The 26033-nt window shown below is 32.4% G+C and overlaps 2 protein-coding genes across 2 annotated transcripts; both read right to left on the bottom strand.

The window, feature by feature from the left end:
* Positions 1 to 871: 871 nt before the first annotated feature.
* LOC143057817 (uncharacterized) lies at positions 872 to 13033 on the bottom strand. The gene is made up of 15 exons (XM_076231238.1): positions 12882 to 13033; positions 10040 to 10241; positions 9450 to 9592; positions 8839 to 9001; positions 7882 to 8021; positions 7259 to 7445; positions 6748 to 6884; positions 6160 to 6310; positions 5446 to 5582; positions 4828 to 4975; positions 4338 to 4492; positions 3400 to 3556; positions 2907 to 3043; positions 2364 to 2499; positions 872 to 2071 (listed from the first exon to the last, which is right to left on the bottom strand). The coding sequence occupies exons 1-15, from the start codon at positions 12910 to 12912 to the stop codon at positions 1756 to 1758; spliced, it is 2340 nt and encodes a 779-aa protein (XP_076087353.1). The 5' UTR covers positions 12913 to 13033; the 3' UTR covers positions 872 to 1755.
* A 6898-nt stretch (positions 13034 to 19931) lies between these two features.
* On the bottom strand, positions 19932 to 23760 carry LOC143056105 (uncharacterized). The gene is made up of 3 exons (XM_076229191.1): positions 23271 to 23760; positions 22375 to 22452; positions 19932 to 20419 (listed from the first exon to the last, which is right to left on the bottom strand). The coding sequence occupies exons 1-3, from the start codon at positions 23716 to 23718 to the stop codon at positions 19950 to 19952; spliced, it is 996 nt and encodes a 331-aa protein (XP_076085306.1). The 5' UTR covers positions 23719 to 23760; the 3' UTR covers positions 19932 to 19949.
* Positions 23761 to 26033: the final 2273 nt, after the last annotated feature.

Genomic DNA, 26033 nt, shown 5'->3' on the forward strand with positions numbered 1-26033 from the left:
ATATATTATATTGCTTTCACATTTGGCATCCATCGTCTCCATATAAATCAGTTCACAAACCAGAACAAGCTGTGATCCGCATCCCCGAATCTCCAGCAGAATTGTTCCTGCTACAATAGTATATAATTTTACTGATTGTCACATTTGTCACAACATGGTTGGTGGACACGTGGTGTAGGGCCTGCTTGTCTTTTCTGGAGCACCTTAGATCACCACCAATTTTGGGGTGACAGTCGTTTTGCTCATTCCTTAGTCTTCTCTGTTTTGTTGGGTGAACAATTGTTAAATTGTCTGGGTGTTTTGTATACAATTGGTCTTTTTTTTTTTAGCAATGGCGTTGTAAGTTTATTTCGACTTATAAGTTTGAATGTTTCTTTGGTATCTTTCGCCTATTTTTTAAAATGATTGTGCTTTCGCATTGCATATATGATGTATTGCATTAATTGCAGGACGAGACATTTCCAGTTTATAGTTTCAATTGGAGTTTATTCGATTCCCTCTGTGTGTTTCCTGAATTGTTTCATATTTTGTCATCTCTGGGACTTTGAAAGCTTACCCATTGTTGAAGGCCGTACGGTGGCGTGTATATGGACTTGTTCGTGTGAATAGTTGTCTCAATGGCTTACATACCACATCAGTTTCGTTTAATTTAATGACGACAAAAAGCAAATATTTCTATATATACATAACACCGAAAACAAAGTAAATTAATGATACATGTAGTTCTAGTACCACGCACTTTTACTTAGCCGATAGGTTTGGAACTATTTTATTTCAGGAATATTGCATAATATTCGTCAATATCAAAATGCAACTTATAAATAATGACTAAAATTAAAAAAAGTAAACACGTCAAAGAAAAAAAACCAAATGTATTCTATTTTTGTTTTATTGAGCTCAACAAGACATATTTTGTGTAAAACAAGTGCGATATCAAACAATAATAAATAAATAAATAAAGTTCAGTTAAATTAAATAAATTATACATTTTCAAAATCGATCTACGAGTATGTCATTCAGACTATATTTCAATCATATAAGTCTTCATTCGACCACTGCAAATGAGATCTTTGTTCAGTAAGAAATAGGCAGGGTGTGGCTTTCAAAAATCTTTTATCTACCGGATTTTTCTTATGCATTTCCCAAAGCAAAAACATAATACACACACAGTTACATACACACACATACACTCACACTCTCGTTCAATTCTCGTTTACTTAGTTTTTTCATAGATTTCACGCACTCTAACAAACAAATCACACACATACTCTTTGTAGAAATCCATAACAATATCAGCAGAAACAGAGGGAATATTAGCACTGCCCTGTTTTACTTTTGTAGACAAGTTAGTGTTTCAAAAAGACAAAGATCACATGGGTTCTTCGAATTTCTAGCGCAGAGTTCATATCCATGCTCTGCAATACTCCATATGCAGTATGGAGCCTCGTCATGGGTTTTGATTAAGTGATTACTTGGCAGTTTCCATAGCGACTATTTGACTACCAGACCAAATATTTCGTGATTATTTGATAATCTATAAATGTATTTTTTATTATTTGATTATCTTGTATAAAAAAGTAATGATTATGTGATTAAAAATATTGGCAATAATTTTGTGACTATGTGAATATATATTGGCAAAATATTTGTGATTATGTGATTACGTGGATACCCAAATGAGGGGCCTCAGTATTACGTAGTATGGAGTGAGCGGATATGAACTCTGTATTATTTGAGGCTTTTTGCTCTTTCTTTTTACAATAATAAAAATACTGTTGCAAATAAAGATGTTCCTACTGCACTTATTGTGGATGTGATGGACATTGATGCTGCACCGTTATCTGCAACATTTCCGCCTGCTTGTCCGATATTATTAGTTGATGCAGATTGTCTGCTGGCTCGGTTGTAGCTATTTTCATTACATATATTATTGATTGCTTTTCTCTTTAAACCAATACATCTATCTTGAATCAGTTTGCATTCAAATTCTGTTTTCAAACCAATTGTTGCATCACTGCACTTTTGTTTTCGCATGGCGTCGATATCGCACTGCATATGGTCAAGTTTTACTCTGCAAATAGAAATAATGATTTTAGAAATGTGTCTATTGAAGGCAAAACAATATACGAAACAAGCCTTTCCCAATGTTTGCTCATATTTTACGAGTTATAAAGATAATATTTTGGTTAATTTAATCAACATCTAAGTATCTAAATCTTCATAATAGACTGATTGAAGCTCAATATTTGTCACAGATATTTCTTTTACTTTGAAAAAAAACCCACTTATTATAATCTATGCTCAAAAAGTTCTTTGAAATGCATTGACCTCCATTTTAAACGTCGTTGAATTAAGCTACTTACTCGCAAAAGTTTCTGAAATATTCTCCATTTGACATTTTGTCGGCTTGATTGAAGAATGTTCCTAATCGGTTTTCGGACTGTTTTACGCATGTCTGAATGGCACTGTCAGGCATACAAGTAACTCCCTGGGCATACACTGAAAACCAATAAGATATTCCACGTGACATTTAGTACAAATAACAAGCACAAAACAACCAAACTGTATTGAAGATTTCCAATTCGTTATTGTCTCTTCGTTAGGAAGCCGAAAATAAATTTATAAAATCTGAAAAAGTGCATGTTTTCTCTTTTGTATGACGAAAGTTAACTCTGTATCAAATACTTAATAGCCATATCGTGTTTTCAAAAATATCTTATACAAATGTCGTTTCCTAAAGGAAAACTTGACCTCACTTTCCAAGGAACATGATCTGCCAATTATATCAATTTTTCATTAAAAAAGTGCCAAAATAATTTTAAAAAAAATCTTGAAAATTCATGAGACTCATAAAAAGTATCAAAATCGCCACTGCTGTATATTTTTTTAACGTTTAATGTATTTACCATTAAGATCAGAACACACGATGTTTAGAGCATCTTCGAGAAGATTCTGTTGATGGCCCCATCTGCTAAGTTTCTCTTTTGCACCGGGACAGTTGGTGATAGTGTCTCTGATACATTTGTACACCTGCTTTCTGTTTCTAATAAAAGCAATTCAAGAGAATGGTAAATGTTTATCTATCTTATTGAAAAAGAAACTCATCATAGATGAGAATACAATTTTGTCCCCCAAATGCGCGTTTCGTTTACAAAAGACTCCCCAGTGACGCTCAAATAAAAAACAGATATAAATATGATGGAGCCTTTAAAGTATTTCGAAAGATATATTGTTTTGAAAGCATTTCAAAAGATATGTTTTAAACGCATTTCGCAAGGTATACAGTTTTGGAAGCAATAACATTTTTTCACAAATATATAAACATCCTAAACTTAATTATTACGTAAACTAATAAATATATAAATAATTGGATAATAAACGAAAAGATGGAACACTTACTGGCAGAATTTCTGAGCTATGTTTCTGGTTCCAAGGATTTTAGTTCTGTCATGAGTTATATTAACAAGGAAGATATCAGGATCAATGTTATAGTCGTCCAAACACATCTTAATGTTCTGTTTAACGTCGGCTACACACTTGTCGGCTTGCAAAATGGCTGCAATAAATATAAAGGTGTAAATATATTTGGAAATACAATGTATGTAATAGGATTTTTTTTTAATGGCATCTTTAGGAAAAAATAAATATATTACCATGAGAAAACTAAAACTATCTGCATACCAATAAAACTGAAGTATCAACCAATGAAATGCTTGGAAAAGTTAGAATGTATGGTTGATCTATTGTTCTATTTTTAGAAATATACTTCAAATACTTGAAAGAAGCAAAAATAAGATGATGTGTTATGCTTGCCAATGAGTTAACTCTCCACAAAAGACCATGTGACTCATAAATTAACAACTATAGGTCACAATACGGCCTTCAATAATAAGTAAAACCGATTCCCATGTGTGTTTGCTAGTTTAGTTGCATTAAATCGTAAAGTGACTGTCAATAAATGTTTTAATATTTTCTCCCATTATTTTCATATTTCTAAAACAAGAATGTGTCCCCAGTACACGGATGCCCCATCCACACTATCATTTTCTATGTTCAGTGGACCGTGAAAATGGGGTTAAATCTCTAATTTGGAATTAAAATTAGAAAGATCATATCATACAGAACATATGTACTAAGTTTCAAGTTGATTAGACTTCAACTTCATCAAAAACTACCTCGACCAAAAACTTTAACCTGAAGCGGGACAGACGGACGAACGAACGAACGGACGGACGAACGAACGAACGGACGGACGAACGGACGGACGGACGGACGGACGCACAGACCAGAAAACATAATGCCCATAAATGGGGCATAAAAAAGTGATTGAAATTTACCTTCCTCTGGGCAGATTTGGCGGATTTCGTTTTCATTGACCTCGTGACATCTGGTTGGAAGCATGTGACACTCGAATTTTCTTTTTAATAAAACAGCTTTAGGATCACATGTTGGCCATGCACTAGCATCACACTGTACTTGCTTAACACGGACACTGGAATAATGATAATGATAATGATAATGATAATGATAATGATAATGATAATGATAACGATAATGATATTGATATTGATACTAATAATGTTAATGATAATAAAAATGATAATGATAATAATGATATTGCAATTATAATATTCAAAAATTAACAGTTTGAAATATAATTTTTAAAAAGTGAACAGTAAATCTTTAGATTGTTAAAAAAACCAACATTAATGATATAAAATGTAAACTTCATCTTAAAGAAACTAAATCTTTACATTACTATTATTCACACCTGCAAAATGGAGAATTTGTATCAATTCTAATAAAACAAACATATGGAAAACTTACTCGCAAAAATCATTAAAGAATCCTTCCATGGATAGACCGTTCTTCATTTGTTTGGCTGATATGCTGGTAATACCTTTAGCCATGTCGGATGTACATGTACTGGCCTTGGCTGTTGGTTTTTCGAAACACTTCAGACCTAACAGGTATTCTAATGAAGAAAACAAAATGGTAAATTATTCATAACTATTTTTATACATAAAATTAATTGTATGCACAAATAATATAAGGCCATATTCTAAATTAATTAGAGTAAAAGATTATCGATTGCTGAAAATCAAGTCTCTGAAAATTGGAAAAAAAAAGCACCAAACTAGAACTGAAATATTTGAACATACCAATTGACCTTCACCACCTCTGACGATACGAATGTCTAATAAAATGTCACTTTATACAATGAAGTAAGTTGTATCTATTAAATTGTTCCACTTACATTCAGTTTGTGGAATGCGCGTATAAAGTAAAAAACATGTAACAACAATAAAAGGGTATACAGCATAATGCTCAATTGAATCGTTTCATATTTGAACTTCATTTACAGTGCAATTTAACGATTAAAACACTAGTCAACCAGTTTATCAATTCACACGTTGCCTACAGTGATTTTTCTGTAATAACTACCTGGTATATCTGCACACAACATTCCTACAGAACGTTCCATGGCGGCTAGATCAAATCCTGTCATAGACATAGTCTGTTCAGCTCCTGGGCATTGGTGTATAACTTTTGTCATGCAAATGTACAGTGCGTGGCGTTTGCTGTTAAAATATAAATGCGTAAATTAGGTAAATTAAGAAAACTACGACATTTCAGTAGCAAAGAACATTTTGAGGATAAAATTAGCAAATTTATAAAAATTAAAATACTTCTTTTCAACTTTGATATCAATAATATATTGGATGGATGACTTAAAGAAGATTTCGGTTAAAACATACTAGTAATCATATCTAGCTTGAAGTATATGAAAATATATTACTAGTAAAAACTTTCAAACGTTATTACATTTTCACCATATGAAAGAGGGTTTGGATGGGGTTAAATGATTAAAGAATAATGCCCTTAAAAATGAAGATTAGAGAATAACGGGCAAAAAAATGAAGATAAGAGAAAAAAAAGGGTTAATTTTTTGAAGATTAGAGAAAAAAGGGTGGAAAATTAAATGTTTACAGAATAACAGATCCCCCATGCAGACCCTCATGAAAAGCTCATTGATACTTGAAGTTTTCTTGATGATAACGAACCGTTTTTAATTTATCAAATATTGCAGGTGATTGGAAATTATAATGAGATATATCGACTGATAAAAAACCAATGTAGAACTGATTTAAATGTTACCTGCAGTATTCCTCTGCTTCAGCCTTTGATGTTCCAAGAAGAGCACCTTTGTGTTGGGATACGCTCTGGAAGTACTTCTTGGCATCGACACCATTCTCTGCAAAACACTTCTTGAATTGCTGCTGAAGTGTGAGCATACATGCTCCTGGTACTGTAAACAAAACAGAAACATTTGTGTCAAAGAGTGAGGTGTCTATAATGGTTCCTTAAAAAAAATGACTGAACTACAATTCAAATATATTGGTTTAATTTTCTGCTTAATAGGATAAGGACGTTATTCTTTTTTAAATTCATTTTACACACATTATCATAATACTTGCTGTCGATTGTTAAAGCACACATGTGATGGCCATAGATTTAGCATACGTTGAAGATCGCCGTTTTATAACATAGTTATTAATTCATTTATTTGTCTTCTGATTATTTCGAGAATTATCTTGTAAAACATTTTTTTCTTATTCTAACACATTTGTAAAATTGCCTTTCAAATGATTTTATTTGTCTCTTGCTGTTGTTTTACTTCTTGATTTGTCACGTGCAACTTTCTCGTCTTGGTTCGAGACTTACCAGAGGTATTACGAGACTTACCACTAGTGTCATGACAGTATGAGCCGACAGTTATGACCATGTTAGCAAAAGTTCCTTCAGTTATAAGTAAATCTCTTTGTGTACACCCACTGTTGGCTACAGCACTTTTACCGCATAATTCAAACTTTTGGAAATTTCTGAAATAGATAAAATTCAAGAGTTTAGTTTTTATAGAATTTAATTTACAATTTTATGTGGTATGCCTCAGATTTTTATATGTTCTTTCTTTTTCTTCATCTATTGACGACAATGAAGGCCTTTAGCAAAAGAATTTATAAAATTTGCGTAAATTTACAAATATATAACCAATTAATTTAAATGGTATTGTTCTATTTGGTAACAGAAATACTTCAAGCAAAGATTGTACTCTAACGAGATACATTGATAAATATGAAAATTGATATTGAATATTAAAACTTTTCCTTACGGCGTGACAGATCTAAAAATCAGCCTAATTATGTACCTTTGTTGAGAGAGAAATAAACAGGCTATTCACAGCAATTACACTTACTTGCAAATGGTTTGATTAAGTTGTGACATATCTTGTCCTTGTGGAACCTGTCCTTTTGTCAACAGCATCATTAAATCTGGAACTGGAATCTTCATTTCATCCATAGAACATTGGTTTAAATCTGTTTCAAATTTAATGATACATTCGGATGGTGCCCCTCCTGGCCCAATAATAGGTTTTCCTGTGCCTACATATAAGAGGGAAATAGTGAGTGATGCACACAATAACAAACCCTATTCGTTTTAATTGCAGGTTAAACTTGAAGAATTCATCCATGAACAGATCAATGGTTCAGAAATATATATTTATAAAGATATAAAAATAAAGAGATGTGGTATGATATCTATGATTTCAATTAGACAACTTTACATCCGAGTTCAAATGACGCTAATGTAAGCAATTATAGGTCAACGCCTGGCTTTCAGCAAAAAGCAAAACCCATGCGTATTGATAGTACTGATAAAAACATATACAAGTTTTCACTATGGTGTTAAATTGATAACATTTAAGAGCTTTATTCAACAATGTATATCTCAGATTAAACACTTCCTTAAAAAGCTTTACAAGTTATGATATTTTAGGAAAATAGATTTCTGGTAACCATGGTAACTACTCAAACTTACAAATGCTCTGATAAGTTGCCATCATGTTTTGAAGCGTCTGGCCGACCATAAAGGATTCTTGTTGTGTACACTCTTTGTTTGAGGTAAGTGACTGGAGAGTTCCAGAGGCACACTGTACGATCACCTGTTGCATACCTGAACTATAAGAGTAAGCAAAAGGAAAGTAAGAACAAATGTTAGATATGAAAATATATGTATGTAAGTATGTAATGAAAACTTCTAAAGAATGGGAATGGACGACGGAGTAAATACTTCCATTTGATTTATAATAAAACATCATATATCATTATGTATTTTTGAAATGAAATACGTTTTCCACCAAGCATGCTACAAATAGGGGAGATAATTCATAAGACAGTGCAATATAGTGCATGCACAATTACATAATTTTAAAAATAAATTGAACTGATAATAAACCAGTGAAAAATTTGATATGAGAAAATTATTGAAAGTAAATCCTGATGAAAATAAAAAATTTCAACAGGAAATAATTGAAAATATTTCAGAAATAAATTCAAGACTAACTGACTTTTCAAGTAATCACATTTAACTGTTACTGTTAGCGGAAGCAGTTTACATTTAATCAAGGGATGTCTATATAATTGATGTAAGTTGATTTCAAGGAAGTAAATACATTCAATCTGAAGTACTAAAAAGTTAAATCAAATTAAACAGTATATGGATGTTCAGTACACAGATCGCATAAGGGAGACCATTTAACTTTTAAAAAAAAGGGGGTGGGTGTATGATTTTTTTTTCTTCCAAATATTGTCGACCAGCAGATGACCAACATGATATTGGGAATCCAGATTTTCTCCATATACCATTTAAAAAAAAATAATTTGATTGATAGCGTCGAAAAACTAAAAAAAAATAAATTTTTAAATGTTCTCGCGGCCACTAGGAAATCCTCGCGAGATCTCTAAACATACAATGCCTATATTTTGTTTTGCTAACCTGCATGTGGTGTTATTAAGTTGTTGCATTGTCATTCCAGTGCCGTCTGATGTATTGGACAACAACTTGAAAAAGTTTTCAGCAATTATTTTCTTCTCTGTCATACAGGCCCGGAACTTCTTATCAAATTTAGCTAAACATGGAGGCATTTGACCTTCAACAGCTGTAAAATAGATATACATGGTAAATACATTTAAATTTAAGCTGAGTTCAAGTTTATCTGGCTAGATAAATAATACATCAAAATATTAAGAGCTTGTCATACGTTGTTATGGCCTTTCCGTTGATGAATGTTTAATGGTACTTTTAGTTTTCTTATTTTCGTTAAATCAACACTTTGGGGTTGCCGCCTCATTCCAACATGTTATTCATTATAACATCGGGTTTAAGAAAGTTTTTGAAAACAATGATACAGTTTTGATAGGAATTTCGTAGTTTGCGAGATAATGAGAAACTGTACATGCCAAGGGAGCTACCATTTGATTTTTAGGGGGGGGGGGGCAAAATAAAAAAAAAGGCAGGTGGACAATTTATGTAAAAAGTTAGGATAAACTAATTAAAAAAAGGAAGACCGAATAGAGTGAAAGATAAAACAGTAGTACAATTCTTACCATCGCCATCGCATAGTCCACCTAGAGCTCGACCAGTACTCTGTAGTGTATTCTGCATCATCTGATTCTCTTGGTCAGTACATTTCAGACTGGTCAAGGATCCTGGAATCGGTCCAACACATTTCCCGATAGATTCACGAGAACTGTAAAAGGAAGAAGATGAAATAAGATATTTGTCCATTTGAAAAAAACTAAATTATAAACTAAATTTTATCGAGTGGCGGATCCAGAATCCAGGTGGGGTTCCGGAGGTTTGAATCCCCAAATATTTGGAACATCAATGCGTTTGAATGGGGACATATGGTCGTCCCCCCTTTTTGAAAGGCTGGATCCGCCCCTTTTATCAATATTTACCATATCTTAAATTAAAATGATATTAACTTAACTAAAAAGTTGCGAAACCCCTCAAGTCGGTCTTAGATATATAAATCCCAAAAACTATAGGTTTAATTGAAGCATATAATCACTTTAATCATTTTCAAAATTACTTGCGTCTTTTCGATGGAGAATTCATATTATCAATTGGAAAATCAAATGTTTTTTTCCTTTACTTGTCCCTCTTCACCTTATTTATATAACTTTATTCGTACCTGCAAACTTTTGTTATGAGTTGATCCTTATTGGTATTCTGTGGTAAAGGGCCACTTGTTCCATTCGTGATTATAGAGAAAACAAGATCCAAGGTGAAGCCTCCATTTGTTTCGAAGCACTTCCGAAATGCTTTGTCGAAACCAGCTAAGCATGCGGAATTAAATTGTTGCTGTTGTGCGGAGGCAAAAACGAAAAAAAATCCTGCAAAATACAAATATATATCATGCTTTGTTATATTTTTTTTAAACCGAATCATTTGTTAAAAAGAATTAAAAGCGTTATTTTATTAGCTGGAGTACACGCAGAGAGTGATTAAAAAAACATTGTTAATAAGCAATACATCGTATTCGGAAATTCATTATATTTCTTAATGTATTTTGAAAAATACTAAAAAATATACAGTTTTGCTCAGTGAATATAATACACATATCATTGTTTTAGAATTTCACTGAAAGTTATAATAGGAAAATGTATTGTTTTTCATTTATTCAAGGCCAAATGAGAAAGAGAGAATTGATTTAGAATCATATCTGTCGCCTTGGTACTTAATTTGACAATTTTATTGAATTATAAGTGAATATCATGAACAATAATGATGTATCGATTTTCAGGTAAAATTATACAAGTATAGTGACAACTTGATGTCTCTATTCTATGACAACCCGGAAGTCACTGGTTTAGGAAGTGGCGAGCACGCGCCTCGTGATGTCGCGACTGGTTTTACGTAAACTTGTACCTATTGTAAAACTTTACCTGGCGTTTTAATTCAGATTGATCAAGCTTGTACAAAATTTGAAAAAAGATTTATATCGAAAATGTGAACATTAATATAATTTTCCATTATTTTTTATTTCAAATATAATTTTGCCGGCCGGCAAAACATTCTTTTTACTAGATTAAAAACAAAATATGTAGGGGAGTGGTATTTCTGACTTTTCTCTTTTGTGATACTGGAACATTAAATACACTGATTCTTTAAGAGATAGATATATGTGTATTTGTTCTTCAGCTATATGCTGCTTTTAAATTGGCATTGTCAATAAATGCTTCACAACAAACACTCATTTTACCAATGTACACTTATTACATATTGTTGCTTCTTTATTAAAAAATGAAAATGTTAACAGAAATACAAGTATATTAAGTCTTCCTATAAAAAGCAACTGGAACGTTATGATCAGTATAATCAGAAATGGTACATAATGAAAGAAATTCTAGAAAATCTGAAAATGTTCGTCTCCTTTTTGCTATGGAGTGAAAGCTAAATAAAATGACTTGTCAACACGGCAACACAAAGCCTACATGTTTAGTTAGAATCAATATGTTGTGTTATACAATTATCCGGATATTTTTATGGCAGATTCGAAAAAAATGTTATATTATATATTTTAACAAAAACAATTCATTGAATTATGATGTTTCTAAAAAAAAACGAGGTCAAGCAATTGTTTTCCCTCATAGTGAAACATCTTATATTTAAATAGTTCACATAAAAGTAAGTTACAGAAATTTGTTAATATCAGCAGTGGCATTTTTTCCAGAAACTGTTAGTTATATATAGTATAGATAATTGAAGACACGATTTGGTCAAAATGGCCCAACATTAGATGAAATTCCTAACGTTGTAAGACAGCAGAATAGAAAGATGTGTTGTTAAATATTTATCAACTCCAGACATTAAAGGAAAGGTGTTATTGCATGTTTGATAGGAAATCAACATATACTATATCGGAAACTCTTTTGTGTTTGCTAACAATTCCGTCTTAATTTCAAATTTAAAAAATCCTCTTAATTTTATTTGTACAACACAGTTTTAAAGCATGTATCTTTTGATTAGGAACATACATGTATTTGTCAGTCTTTTATAATGTATGTAGAATTTCAGACGTCTAAAGCAATGTCGAATTTAACTACATACACATGTCTGCATTCCTCGTATCTTTTATTACGTTAAGAATTTGAATGATATACTTAATAAACAAAATCTGTATTTCTCATATCTTTCATTTTGTTTATAATTTTAATTACTTTCTTAGTGAACAAAGTCACATAAAAGACGCAAAGTATACTTTATGGCCGGTAAATGTTGAATACTAAATGGACAGTACTTTATATGCAGCATAGAAAAACAAGGATGCTTTGAAGAAACTATTGTTAGAACATATACTGAGTGGAACAAGTTAACCAACATTCAAATAAAAAATATCCAAAGTTATATATTAATTATTTTTTTTCAAATTGCCGAGTAAAAATTATACCTTTTGCTGTTATGGTTTATTTTGTGTTACAATAAATATATATATTGCTATGATTAGCAGTATTTACTTTTGATATACATGTATATACAAAATATTTGCTTAACTCTCCTTATTCAGTATAGTTTTATGTTGACTTTTGGCCTCAGCCTACCCGGATGCAGTCAGTTTATCTCAGAACCACGTGACAAACAACATCAATATTATACTTTTAATTGAGCTATAAGAAGAGAAAAAACTGTAGCAAATAAACGACTTCGCTAAAAATCCCCTAAAATATCTAAAATTTATTTTGAGCCAAAATTACATTTTAGTATTCTCGATATGTGGAAATAAGAGAACACATTTTTTTTCATAACGTATGAACAATATAAACAAATAAAATTACTGGCTAACTTTTAAGAAAAAAATACAAAAGGTATTTGATTGAGCTGGAATCTCTAAGAATAACTTTACTTGTTTCTTTTTATTAAAATTCATTACGAGTCTAAACACAGTTTAAGTTATCTAGAAACGTGAAAGAACACACCGGTACAGTATAATACTATTAACTATATAGATAAAATAAAACTACTATATAACTTACCAAGAACGGTTACTATAGACGCTTTCCACATTTTTTATGTTATTTCATGCACTTGTATATATAAATAGTCCTATCTGATTGTTCTTTTAAAAAGTTCTTGTTCGAAAATTGTGTGTTGTTACTTGTTGCGATGTTCTTCAGAGTGACTGAGACTTGAATTTGTACTAGTCTTATTAGGGGAATTTACGGAAGTGACAATTTTTGCCCACGGAACTTACTAATAGTTAGTGCCCTTGGCAAGTTCTCGTCAACAAACCGAAATTGGTCGTCAGAACAATCCATCAAACATATACGTATGTATATCTATGTATATACACCGTTTGTTGTGTAATCTTGTACAACTTAGTTTTCTACTCTATAATATAGAGCGGTCCGTTATAAAACATATATACAAAAGTACCGTTGGTATTCTGTTACGAAATTTGTTTAAAAAAAAATTCTTTCAAGATACCGTTTACTGTATAATCTTATAACTTAGTTTTCTACTAAGAATATAGCGGTTCGTTATAAAACATATATATATTAAAGTACCGTTGGAATTATGTTACGAAATTTGTTTAAAAAAAATTCTTTCAAGATATCGTTTACTGTATAATCTTATAACTAAATAAATAATAATACACAGTTTTGAATGGGTGCTTTACTCACATAATTCTTTTTTTTTTTTAAATATGCATTTTATGAGAAAAAAGATACAAGAAATGTTTCTTATATTAAAACCGGGAATAGTATCAATATATTATGTCCCACATTAAAATTCACTGTGGTAAATGAACTCGCGTATGCTTCTTTATTGGGACAGTTTGTCTTTTATTCTTGGTTGCAAAGCATCAACTTGGTCTCTTCTAAGGTAGCAAAAAACTAACTTCAAAGGAAAGAAGGAGGGAATGTTTTATTTTGTCTGAGTTAGAAGTTTTTTTAACAACGCAATCAATCATTTTCTTTTTAAATATTTTTGAAACACTATAAGGTATGGATGAATTCTGGATTCAGATTTTTTTGTCATCTGCTTAACCATCAAACTGGGATTCAGATATTTTTTTTCTAGAAAAAAAAACCATAACCCCCACCCCCTTCGCAGTTAAATGGTCGTTCCCCTACTTGAAGAAAACGAGTTCACAATTTAAAATCTTTTAGTACAGTTTTCATAAGATTGTCATATAACATTTCACATCTGCTTGAAGGCATAAATAAAGAAGTGTGAATGTTGTAGATTTTCAGATTATTATAAGTGATAAATTATGATAGTGTCATGTTTAACATTGTTTTAATGTTTTCAGATTATAGTTATTTGATTGACACTTTTTACTTCCCTTCATCTTGATGGAATATCAACATAAACAATATGGATAACCATTCGAGGACTTATAGGTACTATCTTTAATAAAACACGTTAAAAGACCGTGCGCTTTTCGGATAGAAATCATTGTCAATAAACTTTTTATTATCTTAACATCACTGAAGAGACTGATGTAGAGTATAGTAAGTTTCAGGTTAGGGTGAAGGTTGGCGCCTATTGAACCATCTAAACCCGCTGCATTTGTACGCACTCGTTCTAAGTGAAGAGCCTGTTGTTCAGCGTTTGCAGTTTGTTTGTGTGTTTCATATATATATGGGTTTCTCGTTTCTCGGTTTTTTTTATATTGATTTTCCTGTTTGAATTGCTTTACACTCGTTGTTGTTTGGCCCTTTGTAGCTTGCTTTTTAGTTGCTCAATGTCTGGTGGCAAATATTTCATGTAGGTTCAGGACGACCTTAAAGATTCAATACCATAAGAGTTTTTACCGAAAAGTTACTCTCATTATGTTAAGAAGCTCATTCAAAGTGTTGTGGTTTATCGTTTTAACATAAACAAATTTTCTTTAAAATTATTTTCTTTATAAGTTTATTTCGGTTTCAATTTTGTACCCACCAATCAGGGAAAACAAAGAAATAAAAAAGTTCCCGAATTAACAAAACGAATACAGACAAAGCTTTCTAATTTTGTTTCCGAATATTATGCGCCATATATTAGATATATCTGATAATTACACATTTTATTTAATTTTTTCTTTCTTCCATTTTGTTTCTTTGCTCGTTTATTGATTTAGATTTTATGCGTTCCTAGCGATCTGTACCCTGGTGGTATTGTGGAAGCGACGCTTGTAAGCAATATTTCTATTCTCGATACTTCTTAAACTTTATGCATGGAATGTGGACTGTTTATCAAAACAGTCTTCGGACTAGGACATTTTCTAAGACCATCTTTTTGTGTATGTATGAGCATCTCCCACGCTATCCCAAGTCAGGATCCTGTAATTCAGTGGTTGTCGTTTGTTTCTGTGTTGCATATTTGTGTTTTGTTCATTTTTTTGTATTTAGATAGTTGACATAACTTTTGTCGTTTGAATTGCTTTATATTTGTGATTTCGGAGCCTTTTAGGGCTGACTACGCGGTATTGGCTTTGCTCATTGTTGAAAACCGTACGGCGACCTATAGCTCTAAATTTCTGCGTCAGTCATATGGGATATAATTCATTGGCAATCATACCACATCTTCTTTTTTATTTCTAGTATGTATACATTTTTGTTTTAAGTGGGTTTATCAAACAAGTTTCAATTTATGATATATCCTTAGATTTTGTTCTCAGTTTAGTACACACTTTCATGTGTCTTATAATTTTTCTTAAGACGATCCTTACTTTATGATATATTTTTATTCTTAATTTGTATCACGAGTCCCCTTTTAATTACTGTTTGTTGCAACATTGGAAATGAAACTGAAGAAAAATTGCTTTATCCAGGAGAATTTTTGCATGTTTTGGGACTTGCAGCAAGTGCTTAGGAGGAGAGTCAGACATATCTTCTGATCTTAGTGAGGTCATAATAAGTTGGATCGTTCATAGACCATTTTGTGCTACTTAATGAATGTAAAGGCCACCCATTGGTCCTCAATATAGCGAGAGACTCCCGCACACGGTATACGTGTTAAGTGTTCATTGTTATTTTTTATTCATGACAAATAGATAAGAAAGATGTAGTATGAGTGCCAATGAGACAACTCTCTATTCAAGTCACAATTTATAAAAGTCAACCATTATATGTCAAAGTACGGTCTTTAACCCGGAGCATTGGCTCACACCAAACAGCCAGATATAAACGGCCCCAAAAAATGACATGTGTAAAATCATTTAAACGGGAAAAGCAAAGGTCTAATCTACATTAAAAAAAAAACGAGAAACGAGAAACACTTATGTACCACATCAACATACGACAACTACTAAACACTAGATGTACATGTACTATTCTGAGAAAAAACATACAGAAAACACACTTTAGATAAAATCAGACTTATGCAGTTTTTTTAAAAAAAATAAGAAGAAATGTAGTGTTATTGTCAATGATACAACAATGGCGTTTAAAAAAGTATAACAAAAATACAGAACTAAAAGGAAGGTAATAAAATTGGAGAGTCCACAAAATCAAACGCTCTCACCAAACAGAACAAGTGACAAATAGCTGTCATATTCCTGACTTGAAATAGACATTTTCCGAAGAAAATGGTGGATTAAACCTGATTTTATAGCTAGCGTAAACCTCACACTTGTATGACAACTATTTTTAGTTCCGTTGTATTGACAAAAATGAGTAAGCAACCAAAACAGAGTTAAAAGATTATATATATAAGTCTGAAAATTACTCCAAACAGTGTTAGAGTTCGATTTTCTACTGACAATTTTTTGTTCGTCCCTCAGCGGGATTCGAACTCACGCCTTTTGATACACCACAGCACCAATCGCTTAGCCTCATGTCCAGCGCTCTAGACCACTCGACCACATCCGCTATATAAAAATATAACTTCAATAGTCGTAGTGTTACCTTGTCACGGAAGGATAATCTAGAGATGGACATGAGACACGTGTTTTTAAAGCGTGTGTAGATGTTATATTATTATTTTTATACACAATGTATTTTTCATTTGTCAGTAATCTAACTCGACATTTTTTATATATAATATGGGATCATGATGCATTTCATTATATAGTCACTAGAAATAAGTATATCATACAAACAAGTCTAAACAAGGTACAAACCATACAATATATATGCCCACTGGATCTCAGAGTGATAGAGATACATGGTTAATACAAATATTTATATAAGTCTGAAAATTACTCCAAACAGTGTTAGAGTTCGATTTTCTAATGACAATTTTTTGTTCGTCCCTCAGCGGGATTCGAACTCACGCCTTTTGATACACCACAGCACCAATTGCTTAGCCTCATGTCCAGCGCTCTAGACCACTCGACCACATCCGCTATATAAAAATTTAACTTCAATAGTTGTAGTGTTACCTTGTCACGGAAGGATAATCTAGAGATGGACATGAGACACGTGTTTTTAAAGCGTGTGTAGATGTTATATTATTATTTTTATACACAATGTATTTTTCATTTGTCAGTAATCTAACTCAACATTTTTTATATATAACATGGGATCATGACGCATTTCATTATACAGTCACTAGAAATAAGTATATCATACAAACAAGTCTAAACAAGTGACAAACCATACAATATATATGCCCACTGGATCTCAGAGTGATAGAGATACATGGTTAATACAAATATTTATATAAGTCTGAAAATTACTCCAAACAATGTTAGAGTTCGATTTTCTACTGACAATTTTTTGTTCGTCGTGTGTGTTTTTCATTTTTGTAATCTCAGTGCGTCGTTATGAAATCTCAGTGTGTAATTTTTAATTCTCAGTGTGTAATTTTTAATTCTCAGTGTGTGTTTTGAAGTTTTTAAATCTCAGTGTGTTTTTTTTTATGATTCTCAGTGTGTAAATTTCTCGAAAAATGGTTTAAACATAGTTTTAACGAGAACGGCTTGCCATAGCATTGTCAATATTTACAGAAATGCAACCTTAAACAAGTTTAATACATTTATTTTGTTGTTGTTTACTATCGTATATTCATTTGCCTCAAAGCAGCATGTGAAAAGTGTGAAAGTTGTAGATTTTCAGATAATTGGATGATAAATTAGGAACCCCTTCATGTGTCATGTTCAACACTAATTTTGATTGTTGTTTAATGATTGATATTTGATTGACACTTTTAACTTCCCTTCCTAATAACGGATAGTCTATCGGACATTTTTGCAATGCAGGCACAAGTTAGAATATTACCACAATCGAAAATTCTCGTGTCACTCCGCTAATCTCCTTCTATCGAGATGAAGGTACGGAATCGGCCGAATTGTGACGAATGGATATTACCACAGGGACAATCGGCAATCATCGGGTGAATCCGCTATTCTCCTTAAAATGAAGTTGTGGAATCGGCCGAGTTGTGACGAAATACCACAAGAATTGACTGTGGTAAAAACATATGATAACCCCGACAGTAATACTGTTGACAAATTAGGTAGTCTGTCTGTGTGGGAAGTCTAAATTCACAACCACGTTATGTCCTTTAAGTTAAATTCAATTCCTCTTGTATCAGTGAAATCCAAGTTTGCCTCTTTAACATATTTTGATTCGAGCGTCATTGATGAGTCTTTTGTAGACGAAACGTGCGTCTGGCGTAAATATAAATTTTAATCCTGGTATATATGATGAGTTTATTAATCTGCACGTTAAGAACCCTTGAATTAAATCTCTGATAGGTCCGTATGTGGTATGTTCGAAAGTTACATTCCTCGCTCTATCCCATGAACCTTCATTTTCCAGTGGCATTCCAAGTTTTCAACCAATCATCTCGATCGACAACCTATTACAGGACATGCTTATTTTTACATGATTACTTTTATGTGCCTGTCCAAGTCAGGAGCCTGAAGATCAGGTGGTTGTTGTTGTTTCAGGTCTGTCATATTTGTTATACCCCCGCTTTAAAAAGAAAAGTTTTCAGATTCAAAACTCAACAACTTCTTTTGCCGAACACTTACACATTATTTACACTATTGAAATAATCGAGTTGCTGCATCAGTGAGCAATAGCTTGCAGTTTCACTTTTTTCCCATATTGTTTTGTAATGAATGCTGCTATTATTTTTTTCTCGCTTGAATTACTTTATATTTTTCATTTCAGGGGTAAACTACAAGTATGGGTTTTCTCATTGTTGAGGACCGTACGGTTAATTGCCTATAATTGCTTGAGTCCGCTTCATTTGAATCCTGGTAGATAATGAATCCTGGTAGATAGTGAATCCTGGTAGATAGTGGTCTCATTGGTATTCACAACACAACTCCTTTTAACCATGTCATGTGTTAATATTTATTATTGCATAGCTTACAGTTGAAACGGGTTTACGTATTTCTTTCTTGTTTGTATAGTTAGATATAACGTAAAATAGATTTCTATGATGATTCTTTTGTTAAAAGTTATCTTATGTGTCCTATTTTCAGTAAACAATTAAAGTACATGTATATGACTATATAAATTTCTATCTTCAATAAAAACTAGTAAAACAGCCGGCAAAACTACTCTCAAAATATCTATTTATATTCGTTTATGATACAATCTTATTCAAACTTGGCCATAGGACTCAGAACTTAATTAACGGATGGAGGAATGAGTTTTTAGTTTGAATTAATCACTATATTGCAACACAAATTATGACATAATTGGGAAAGCGTTGGAATCAATTGGCCCCTATAGTAAAGTTTACAGAATGTTCACGCATACTATCAATTTTACTGGGCATCTATTAGGAATAAGCATACTTAGAGGCATAATCTATATATAAAGGACCCCATTGTTATATAATTCTCTTATTTTTAACTTTAATACCAGACGTAATATTGACATGTTGGCTCAAAGCAATCTTAATTCGTTGTGAGTGAAGAAAATGTATGTTTAAGTCGAAACAAGATATACCAAATTGTTTGGAAACCTCTAAGCACAGCATGAACACATTTAAATCAGGAATATGACAGTTGTTTCCATTCGTTCTCCGTCGGTTGATAAAGTCTAATGTTTGATTTTATCAGTTTTTATTGTTTTAATTGTTTGGGGTTTTTGTTAACCTTTTTTCAAACAATCACTGACACAAAATACAGAAATTTTTTTAAAATCAGTTTTTTTTTAACAAACCACGCATAATACTGCAAAGTTATCATCATATGGTGGACACGGTAGAGAACCACATTTTGTACCAGTACCGTACAAAAGATTCCCATTTCTATTCGCTTTGCCCCCTTGTACAAATTCTGGGCTCGCATCTACGCAGATAAAAGATGATGCTTTGTCAGAATACGAATCAGAAGCTAGATATCCATAATATTCTATTTTCCATCCGAGATAGCACGTCTTCCGACCAGGGATCATGACAGACGAGTATGTATGTTTACTCCTGCAAAGAGCACAAGGAACATCTTCATCAACAGCTCTAGACCCAAAGAACGTTTGTTCATATTCGGTACCATACAAATAGCTCCCTCCGGGTGCAGATCTGTTACTCATTTCTGGATTATTTGGAAGGCACAGCAAATTTGACGCACCACCAAAGCGAGTGTTGTAATCCCCATCGTAATAATTCTGTCCTGCAGTAAACCCTGAAATATGCAACATAGTTTTTTGCCCAGCCTACAATCGGAAGCGGTTCATTTATCGGGTAGGTTAAAGTATAGACTTAAGGTAGTTAAGTATACAATTAAAAACTTATGGACATACTCAGAGCTTCTTAAAATGTATGAAAAATCAGGAGCAAATGCAATTGTGAGAGTTGGCATGATGTCTTATAAACACGTACATGGCCTTGTTTTCAGGTTAATACACACATTTATTTAGAGCGTACATGTTTAATGTTTTATTTGCAGGAAGATATGTTATGCGCACGCACAATTGATATCATATGTCTATGTTTTTGTAACTGATATTTTTTTATGCCATGGGTCTTCTGATAGACATTGAATGCACAACAGTTGAGAATATCAGTCAGTACGCTATAAGGTGTACTTTTAGCTTTGGATTTCAAATATTTTGGCCACGAGCATCACTGAAGAGACATGCATTGTCGAAATGCGCATCTGGTGTAAGAAAATTGGTATCGTTAATTTTATTACTACCACTGGGTCGATGCCTCTGCTGGTGGACAATTAATCCCCAAGGGTATCACCAGCCCAGTAGCATCGAAGTACTGGTATGAAAATACGGATTTTTTGTGTTATTAAAATTTTCTGTTACAAAATGATAGGAATTATTATAAAAAGGAATTTATCTCCCTCATGCAAAGCTCTGATTCCTTTCACGGATTTGGCTATACTTTTTGGAACTTTTGGATTATAGCTCTTCATCTTTTATATAAGCTTTGGATTTCAAATATTTTGGCCACGAGCATCACTGAAGAGACATGTATTGTCGAAATGCGCATCTGGTGCAAGAAAATTGATACCGTTTATTTTATTTAAGTAATCAAACATTGATAAAATTGAGAATGGAAATGAGGAATGTGTCAAAGAGACAAAAACCTGGCCAAACAGCAGACAACGGCCGAAGGCCACCAATGGGTCGTCAACGCAGCAAGAAAATCCGGAACTGTAAGTATTAAATATTAAACAACATTATTACCAGGCTTATAAACGTAGATTCATACAAGATAAAGAATAAAAGTATCATTTTGTTTCAGGTCACAAGTGGTTTATATAGCTTGTTTGTTGCTGTAACAGTTGTGAGTATCGGATCATATTATAAATGTACCAAAAATACAAAATAAAAAGACCTCCGTAAGATACACGTTTTGTTCACCAAAACATTCTTAAGGATGTACTCAGTGAGGAGCCAAAAATTTCTAGAATTAAACTTTTTTTCTTAACCTGATTTTATTTGCTATGGCCCTTTGAAAATACCCAATGTTGATGATTTTCCCATTTTTCTTCAATTTTTACCTATTTTTGGGCTATTAACGTGAAAAAAAATCACAGTTTCACAATTTAACTTTTTTTTTCATATTTTCAATAAAGATGACGTGGACAAATTTGAATAAATTTAACTTAAAAAACTATAAGCAGGTGTTCATATAAGAAAGTTTTATCCTATTTTGATGCTTTTTTGTGTCAAATTTACCATGCTACCATTTTTGTAAATTTGTGATTTTTCGCAGTTTTAAGAACAAAATGCATATCATTTCAACTGTTTTGTTATAAATGATTGAAAAAATACATATATTAGAAATTTGAAAAGACAAAAATGATATGGGATGTACATGATTCTTGTAAAATCATTTTTTGTACCCCTCACCGATTTTCTTAAAATTTGGCTAAAAAGACTTACTTGTCGTAAAATTTGAAAATTAGATTGCTCAAATGCTGTTCATTGTAAATATACATTTTTTTTTCACAGAGTTATGTTTGATTATAATATTTTTAAAATTCATTGATATTTTCCCCTTGTATCACATGTTTTGGAAATAATTCTAGAACAAGATTTCAACGAGACTAAAACGTCAGAAGAATACATTCTTAACATACTTTTAAGATATATTGTTTGTAAATCTATATGTACACTATACCAGTATATATAATTTCAGTATCGTTTCCAGAACACTGTTTTCGTCCCCAACGAGTGTATGTAGAACCATAATCTGAAACTAGAATCGGAACAATAGAAAAATTCAATATACCTACTGATCGACAATGATGTAAACTAAAATGGCCAGATAAATGTAGGGTGCGGACTGCTGTTGTAACTTGTTACTTACCAAGTTACTTACAAATCTGGTTCAGCTTGTGTAATGTAAATCAGGGTACATGTTCATATGAAATTAACTTGTTCTTGTGCAGCTTTAATTGTTATATTTGCCACTGTACATAAAACACTAATATACAATAATTGTATCTCGTTGATTCGCATTTGGCATTTGGCATGCCACAAAACCAGGTTCAACCCACCATTTTTTCCTTTAAAAATGCCCTGTACCAAGTCAGGAATATGGCCATTGTTATATTATAGTTCGTGTCTGTGTGTATTACATTATAACGTTGTGTCGTTTGTTTTCTCTTATTTTTGAGTGTAAATTCACATTGCGATAAGACGTGTCACGGTACTTGTCTATCCCAAATTCATGTATTTGGTTTTGATGTTATATATATATGTTATATTTGTTATTCTCGTTGGATTTTGTCTATGTGTGTTACATTTTAGTGTTATGTCGTTGTTCTCCTCTTATATTTAATGCGTTTCCCTCGGTTTTAGTTTGTTACCCCGATTTTGTTTTTTGTCCATGGATTTATGAGTTTTGAACAGCGGTACACTACTGTTGCCTTTATTTATCAGTAAAAGGAAATTTCAATAAGTTGAGCTGTAAAGATTACTTCTAAAGAAAGTGATGTTGAAATTTTCTTGGAAATATATATTTTGGTAATAAATCTCGTGTAATTAGTACATTTAAGTCGCTACGATGGTTACCTCTTTGTATAGATGCTGACATCTGGGAGGTTACAGCTTCTAAATTGACAGTTTTTGCCTTTTCTCGATCAAAAGAGGATTGCAATATGGTAACTGTAGACATCAGGTTGTCGTTCCTTGTCTTCTCCATTGACAACTGCGACTGTACTTGGGCCATCTTTTTCTTCATTTCCTGGCTTGCTCGGTCCAGTTGAGTGACAGTAGACATCAGGTTATTGTTCCTTGTCTTCTCTTCTGACAACTGCGACTGAACTTGGGCCATCTGTTTCTTCATTTCCTGAATTGCTCGGTCCAGTTCAGCTAATCGTGCTCCTACAACATCCGGGTCATTCAGCAGCAAACGTTTCACCTCTCTAACATCCAGTGAAGATCCATCCGATATTTCTGTAGAAATAATTCCATGAAGGTTACAGCTCCAAACCACAATCAAAATTAACAACATTTTCATCTGAAGTGTCTCTTACAACTTATTTAACGTACGACTTAGTTAACTAACACATAGTGTATAACGAGATAAGATAAACTTTTATGTATTGCTTATGGTTTACCTACATTTATATTGTAGAATTGTAGAATCATTTGAGGTGTAAATGATACTTATAGATATATAACCTTTGCAGATCTAACATTGTTGTGGTGAATTTAAAACTTGAGTTTTGGTGCTAGTAATTGTATTATATTGGGTTACCACTATATGAAGAACGCCTTTCGTAAAGACGTATATGATAAATAATAATGATGTGACTGCGTGTTAAATATTATAATCTTTTACCACGAACCATGAAAGTATTATATTCTAAGTTCATGAACACAGGTCAAAAAAAAATTTCTAATAAAACTAAAGATCGGTTTCTAAAGATACCTTATTGAAACGAAACAATTTGAACTCGCAATAAAGATGTAATATAATTATTACCGAAATTACGTACATTACGCCTAATATACCAGTATTTTAGTTTTGGCATGTATTAGCCTCGGACGAATGCAATTTATAACGTGTTGTTGTAGTTTTTCAGGTGAAAAAAAACCTTTGTGAATGTAGATTATTAGAACATAAAATACATGTACGTCATTGTACTAAAACTTCAGCAAAGTTGATCTTTTGCTGTTTTGGTTGTTTTCTTAAAAGTGGAAAAGGTGACACGTGGGTAACCAACTCATAATACTAAAATGCATTAACAAACTGGGGAAAATCTTAGGCAGAAATGTGCTTTTATTGAGTTGGTTTAAAACTGAAAGTAATGACATTCATTCATGAAATTATGTACCACTTCAAATTTAAAACGTCCCCTTGCACCGGCTTGTTACAGTTTAAACAAGTTTTCACCTCATTTAAAATCTATCAGGAACTGTTCGGATAATTTTGTAGACCAGTTTATACAAATAGTTTTCCTGGCTCCTTTAGATTTTTTTTTTACAGCAGCGGTCTAGCCTAGACTTTTTTGGACTGTTCTTAAACAGGTCTATCTCTGATCATCTCTACAGTTTTTGACAGTTATACCTTAGAATTTGTTATGGCCGTTCTACATTGAACAGATCGTTACAGATTTATCACTACATTTTTCGACAGTGCTATCCTAGAATTGATTCTCGTAGGTTTGCCAGAGAACAGATCCTTCAAGTGCTAAATATCTACATTGTATCAACGGTTATATACTACAGCTAGTTCGGCAGTTATACCTTAGAAACCGATCCCGACAGATTTATCTCTACAAATTTTAATAGTTCTATCTTCAAACTGATTCTGGCAGTTATACCCTAGGACAAATCTTTACAGACTTTTTTTTTTTTTTTTACAGTTTTCGACAGTTCTATCCAGGAATTTATTCTCGCAATTATACCCTAAAAAAGATACTAACAGATCTATCTCTGTAGTATTCAACGGTTCTATACTAGAGCCAGTCTCGCAGTTCTACCCTAGAACAAACCCTTCGACAGCCATCGCTGCAGTTTTCAACGTTTCTATTATAATGCTGGTTCTCGTAGATCTACAGTAGAACAGATCCTTCAATAAACTCATCATAGATACCAGGACTAAAAGGATAAGGTTCACTTATGGCACAATATGGCCTAAAATATCAACTATATCATAAAACCCCAAAAAGGTCACAATTTGATTCGTAAATGGGTCTATTTCAAAAGACCAAATGCTAAATAAATCAGTTCTTTTAATAAAAGTACATAATATTCTCCAAAGTAGGCCAATTTTTGGACATTTTGTCAAAATATGATAAAGGAGTAGGTCCGGTAAGACCCCTTTTTGGCCCAAAAATATAGCAGTTTTACAAAATTGTTTAAATGTAAACTTTTAAATATATATTTGACAGTAGGATGCTTCTGCTACATAAATATTGATTGTTTTTGGCAATACAATGCACATATATCGAGTACTAGCACCATTAAGTCACGCTAAATTACTGAAATCTTCACATTTCTATCATTTTAGCTAAATTTTAGACGGTTTTCGTTTAAAACGAAAGTGGCCGCATTCGTGTTCATCCTTAATATTGAAATGTAAGTTGTATTTTATGATAATACATAACATATATAAAGATTTTGGATGAAGACGGATGCGGCCACATTCATTTTTGACAAAAACTATCTAAAAAGTGACATTTTTCGACATATTTGGTAGATTTTTCATATTTGAGCTTGAATCGGATCGTTTTCAATGACTAAATCAGTTAAAATCTTTCACATAAACTAATTGATTCAAATGAAATAGACACTTAAGTGTTTAAAAAGAGGTCAAATTCATTCGTC

This window comes from Mytilus galloprovincialis, chromosome 13, assembly GCF_965363235.1.
Source record: "Mytilus galloprovincialis chromosome 13, xbMytGall1.hap1.1, whole genome shotgun sequence".
Classification (NCBI taxonomy): domain Eukaryota; kingdom Metazoa; phylum Mollusca; class Bivalvia; order Mytilida; family Mytilidae; genus Mytilus; species Mytilus galloprovincialis.